This window comes from Symphodus melops, assembly GCF_947650265.1.
Source record: "Symphodus melops genome assembly, chromosome: 2".
NCBI classification, from domain to species: Eukaryota; Metazoa; Chordata; class Actinopteri; order Labriformes; family Labridae; genus Symphodus; species Symphodus melops.
The window spans coordinates 17,777,599-17,783,598 of record NC_136692.1 but is presented as its reverse complement, the minus strand read 5'-3'; the positions used below and the strand labels follow the sequence as shown (position 1 = coordinate 17,783,598).

The following is a 6,000-nucleotide window of genomic DNA, read 5'->3' as shown; positions in this document are numbered from 1 at the left end:
GCAGATTAGCATTAAGTGTTGAAGACAATAGAGTGAAACTTGACCTAATTAGGGTGATCATGTCAACCATTACAGATGTAGCTAAACACAACAGTAGGATGAAACCAGACATGATTAGGGTGATTATCTTTAGAGTGACCAGTGCTCAGTAAGGTGACTATCAATATGCATTAAAGTGTCCAACTGGAGGCTGACTCTGAGGTCAGCAGTGCAGATGAGGAATGAGAAAAAAGTGACAGGAAAAAAAGAGTTCAGGGTTCACTGTGTGCTTCTTCCCTGCCGTGACAGTGAGGTGTTGTACAATCTGATGGCCAGGGGGACAAAAGAGTTCTTGAGCCTGTCCGTGGAGCACGGCTGTGACAGCAGTCTGTCGCTGAACATGCTCCTCTGCCCGGTGAAGGTGCTGTGCAGAGGGTGGTGTGTGTTGTCCATGATGGAGAGCATTTTGTCCAGAGACCTCTTCTCTACCACTGTCACCAGTGAGTCCAGCTCTGTGCCCACCACAGAGCCGGCCCTCCTCACCAGTCTGTCCAGGCGTGCTGCGTCCCTCTTCTTGCAGCTTCCTCCCCAGCACACCACTGCATAGAAGAGGACGCTGGACACCACAGACTGGTAGAACATCTGCAGCAGCTTTTTGCAGATGTTGAAGGACCCCAGCCTTCTCAGGAAGTACAGACGACTCTGTCCCTTCCTGCAGGTAGTGTCCATGTTAGGCGACCAGTCCAGCTTGTCATCCAGCTGCAGCCCCAGGTACTCGTAGGTCCTGACCACCTCCACGTCGACCCCGCCAATGGAAACAGGTTCTAGATGTGGTTTGTTCCTTCGGAAGTCCACCACCATCTCCTTGGTCTTGGAGGTGTTTAGCTGCAGATGGTTGTCACTGCACCACGTCACAAAGTCCTTGATCAGGCTCCTGTACTCCTCCTCCTGTCCATCCCTGACACAAGCAACTATCGCAGTGTCGTCCGAGTATTTCTGCATGTGGCAGAGCTCAGAGTTATACTGGAAGTCAGAGGTGTACAGGGTGAACAGGACAGGGGAGATCACGGTCCCCTGTGGTGCTCCGGTGCTGCTGACCACAGTCTCAGATGTGCAGTCCTTCAGTCTGACGTACTGTGGTCTCTCTGTGAGGTAGTCCGTGATCCACCTCACCAGGTGCGAGTCCACCCTCATCTCGGTCAGCTTGTCTCTCAGTAGGAGGGGATGGATGGTGTCGAAAGCGCTTGAGAAATCAAAGAACATGATTCTCATCACGCTGCTCCCTTTGTCCAGATGAGAGTAAGCCCTGTGTAGAAGATAGAGGATGGCATCGTCCACGCCCACCTTTGCCTGGTATGCAAACTGCAGGGGATCCTGTGCGTGTTGTACCTGGGGTCTGAGGTGTTGGAGCAGCAGCCGTTCAAAGGTCTTCATAACGTGGGATGTCAGAGCGATTGGTCTGAAGTCGCCTGGCTCACTGGGGTTTTTCTTCTTGGGGACAGGGGTGAGGCACGAGGTCTTCCAGAGCACAGGAACCTTCCCGAGCCGCAGGCTCATGTTGAAGATATGCTGAAGTGGCTCCCCCAGCTCAGCAGAGCAGGCCTTTAGCATCCTGGGACACACCTTGTCTGGGCCTGCTGCCTTCCTGGGGCGGAGTCTCTTCAGCTCCTTGCTCACCTGGTCTCTGGTGATGGTGGGGGGGAGGGGGGATGGATTGTCACTGGAGGTTGTATCTGTTCTGGTGGAGGTGTTGGGGGGAGTGAGAGGGGGGGTGTGTGTAGAAGGGTGCTGGGGGGACAGGCACTGGCTGCAGCGACGGGGCTGTCGAACCTGTTAAAAAACAAGTTGAGCTGGTTTGCTCTCTCAGGGTCCCCGTCTTCTGCGTTGTTGTTTTTCTTTTTGCAGCCTGTGATGGTCTTCATGCCCTCCCAGACCTCCCTCATGTTGTTCTGCTGCAGCTTCTGTTCTACTTTCCTTCTGTACTCCTCCTTTGCCTCTCGGAGTCTGACCTTGAGTTCCCCCTGCACACGCTTCAGCTCTGCCTGGTCTCCCTCCTTGAATGCCCTTTTCTTCCTGTTAAGGATCTCCTTGACATCGCTGGTGATCCAGGGCTTGTTATTCGGGAAGCAGCGCACAGTTTTAGTGGGAACCACAACGTCCATACAGAAGTTCATGTAGTAAGTTGTGCAGTGTGTGACCCCCTCAATGTCATCACCATGGGTCTCTTGTAGGGCACTCCAGTCAGTGGTCTCAAAACAGTCTCTGAGCGCCTCCTCTGCCTCAGGAGACCACTTTCTGAAGGTGCGAGTAGTTATCGGTTGTCTCTGGATCATAGTTTTGTACTGTGGCTTTAGTAGGACCAGGTTGTGGTCGGACTTACCCAGAGGTGGTAGGGGGGTGGCAGTGTAGGCGTCCTTCACGTTTGCATACAGGAGGTCTATTGTCCTGTTCTTCCTGGTGGGACAGCTTACAAACTGGTGAAAGTCTGGTAGTGTGGGGTTCAATGTAACATGGTTAAAGTCCCCTGAGATGGCGATGAAAGCATCCGGGTGCAGCGTTTGTAATCTTGAGGTGGTCGCGTGGATGACGTCACCCGCAGTTTCGGCGTGTGCCCGGGGTGGAATGTAAACACAGACCACGATCGCGTGAGAAAATTCCCTCGGCATGTAGTAAGGACGGAGACCCACCGCCAGCAGCTCGATGTCTTTGCTGCACGTTGCCTCCTTCACAGTAACATGTCCATGGTGGCACCATCTGTTGTTAATAAACAGCGCGAGTCCTCCTCCTTTCCGTTTATAGATAGATAGATACTTTATTGATCCCTTTTTCCAGAGGGTAGGTTATTGTTCACAAGTCCTCAGCTTTTTGGAAAATAGGGCTAAAAGTTGATGTCAGTTCTTTTAGTACATGTCTTAATAAAAAATGGGGAGATGTCCAACCGGCCTTGTGGATTTTTTTTTGTACATGTGTGCCTGAAACGTGATGGAACATTGCAAGGGTCTATCACCAATCTTGCATCCTCGGGAATAGACACAGTCTCTTAAACAGCTTTTTGCAAGTCATCAAAAGTGTTCATTGCAATAATGTTTTGTGTAATAGTATTCTTGTGTCTTAGCTTTTTTTGTGCATTTGATACAGCCTTAAAGTTCTTCAAGTATGTCTGGTTTATTTGGCTGAAACAGACATATAGAGGAAATCAAATGTAAAAGGTTCTATTTGCTTTTTTTTTTGTGTGTGTGACTTTTTCTAAAAGTGCCAAGGAACCATTATAGTGTACAATATTAGATTGGGTTTTATCATTAAGCATAACAGTTTTAGTTTTAAAATCTTCTTAAAATGAAATTAAAAGCCTCCATGGTGGAAAAAGTAAGTTCTGCTCACCTTCACTGTTGCTGCTTTTTTGCTGTTGGTATAGTTCTCCCTTTTGTTTAGCTTCATGTTACAGCTGTCCTGGGGATACACACAGTGTATTCACTGCTGTCATGCAGGGCTGAAACCCAATCCTCTGATATAGTTCATATCTTATGATGACAGGGAAAGAGAATCCATTTCACCTTCTTTGCATCTGGCCTGATCTTTTCAGCCACAGGAAGGTGTTGCCTGTAAAAGAGAAAAGATGTTTTTTAGGTAGACGGATAATTTTTCCTCTCTTGACCTCTTTAGCACAAAGCGTGTCATTTGGAAACACAAAGTGTTCTCCCAGAGCATTGGGAGTGGCCTTTATCTGAGGAGAACAAGGAGTATTAGTTCTCTCTGATTGGTCACTGCTAACTTTGTAGACAGTATATGTATCTTGTCATATATGTCATATGTGATTTTACAGTCAGAGCAAGGATGAGGGGGCTTTTGGTGTTTCTTTTAAGCTTCAGTCTAGCTGAAGGAAAACTAGTGTCAAAATGTGATCTAAGGGACCAGCTGATGATGCCAATTGGTACCCTAATGGACATGACACGAACAGGAGGAACACAAGTAGAGAACAAAGTGGCTGAGAGTAAGTCCTCGTTGTTGCTGTTATATTTTAGAAAAAATCCAATTTACAACTGTTCATGGTAATAATTGAAATGGTAATACTTAATCCCCACACTTGCTGATTGCTTTGATTATGAGAATGCTGGGGGATAGAGAGGCTTGATTGGTTTATAAAATGTGTACCGAGAGCCGACATTGGTCAAAGTTTTTACATGTTTACAACTGCTACAGATGACAGATGTTTTTCGTTTTTTTTATTTTTTTTTCAGAGCACATGAGTTATTAATCAGGACCTAAAGACAGTTTAAACCAAAAACTGACAAAAGTGGATCTGGAGGAAATTACCCACCCTACCTTTAAAGTTAACCCTTGTTTAAAGACATGAAGATGTTTAAAGCTCATTCACTAAAACATATATATTATTTCATTTTAAATAACACAAATTCTATTAAAACACAATAAGCTAGAATTCCCCCCTCCCATCCTTCTCATTTCAAACAGTTTAAATACCCCTCTCTTTTGCCTTAACTTTATAACTCTATATTCTTAAAAAAAATTCTGCTCATACAGTAGTGACGTGTGTGTGTGGGGCTTTTTTAATTTCCTTTGAACTGTAGGTGCATCTGAGATTTTTTTTTTTTTTTGCAAAACATCTGTATATAAATAATAAAACATTGGTTTAGCTTATACTGGCCAATTAGTGTGCATATATACGATACAGACTGTATATAAAAATATGTGGGTGTTTTTCAAATTTTTTTCAAAAAAATATTTTTCCCAGCTTGTGGAGCTTATAGTCAGTTTGAGTATATTTTCTCTCCATTGTTTTCAGTTGCCTGTTTTGTTGAGTTTGCATCTGGTTATGACACTGGTGCAATGAACCACCGCCTTCCTCCTCCCAGCAACAATCAAACTCAGGAAGAGGACTGGATGCTTTATGGTCTTTTCCAGCTCAGCATTAAGGTGGTCTGCAGGGAGGACCACATAAACTCATTAAACATCTGTGAGATGGACTGTGACAGTGAGTTTTAATGTTTGTTTTATATCCTTGCATCATAATCAGTTCTCTTTAATTTCTCTCTCTCCTTTGAGGTGGGAACAATAAAAATGTGTTCATGATTTCTTTTCAGACTTGCTCGATGACGACATCAGTGATGACATTGCATGCCTGTTAAAGATCCTCACAAAGATTCGGTAAGTTGATCTCAAACTTATAGCCATATTTTTTTTGTCGTAGCCCAACTCATTCCCTTCTTTACATCAACAGTTTAATTTAAACAGATCTGTTTCTTGAATTACACTTTGATGTAATTTGAATGAAATACTGGTGCTTATCAATAGATTATTACTTTGTTATATTCCACCACTGATGAAATGTGAAATTAATTTCTATTTTGGATTTTTTTTTTTTTCACAGTGAAGAAGGTTTCTGGATGAGCCCGGATTTACAAAAAATGTAAGTTCCAACATTACATGTGCTTTGGGTAATGTGCTCATTTAAAATGAAATAATTAATGAATACTATGACAATAAAAACAGCAGTGGAAGACATTAAGTGAATGTTGTTCTCTTTTGTTCTCTTACAGGGTCAGGCTCATCTTCCACGGAGAGTGCAAAGATATAAAAGCCTCAGATTATTTCTCTGACTGCTTATAATCAATGTCCCTTTAAACGTCTCATAATGGATTGACCTTCCTTAAATAAGTAGCCTACTGTTGATACATGTCTTCAATAAACTGCAGCTTGGTGCACCTTCTGTTGTGTTCTTGCTTCTATCACTCAACTGATTGAACAGTTCCTCTATGGGCACAGGTCATGCTGAAGATTAAAAGATAATCACACTTCAAGCCACAGCAACAGTACTAGCTTTGTTGGTGTTATTAAACCATAGACTGTTGTATTTAGGATTAAACATCCAAAGAGAATCATTTGTTGAATATAACTACAGTACTACAACTTGTGGAAAGCTATTCCTTAAATATCACAGCAGAAAAGCATATTGTACTGAACAGCACTTTACTACATAAACAACACATTAATGCAAACTATAAT

General features: G+C 43.8%; 1 protein-coding gene across 1 annotated transcript; it reads left to right on the top strand.

The window, feature by feature from the left end:
• The first annotated feature begins 3,807 nt into the window (after window positions 1-3,807).
• LOC306820203 (alpha-lactalbumin-like) lies at window positions 3,808-5,671 on the top strand. The gene is made up of 5 exons (XM_079337970.1): window positions 3,808-3,970; window positions 4,781-4,969; window positions 5,079-5,142; window positions 5,366-5,404; window positions 5,535-5,671. Exons 1-5 carry the CDS (start codon window positions 3,814-3,816, stop codon window positions 5,602-5,604), a joined length of 519 nt encoding a protein of 172 aa, XP_079194096.1. The 5' UTR covers window positions 3,808-3,813; the 3' UTR covers window positions 5,605-5,671.
• The last annotated feature ends 329 nt before the right edge of the window (window positions 5,672-6,000 follow it).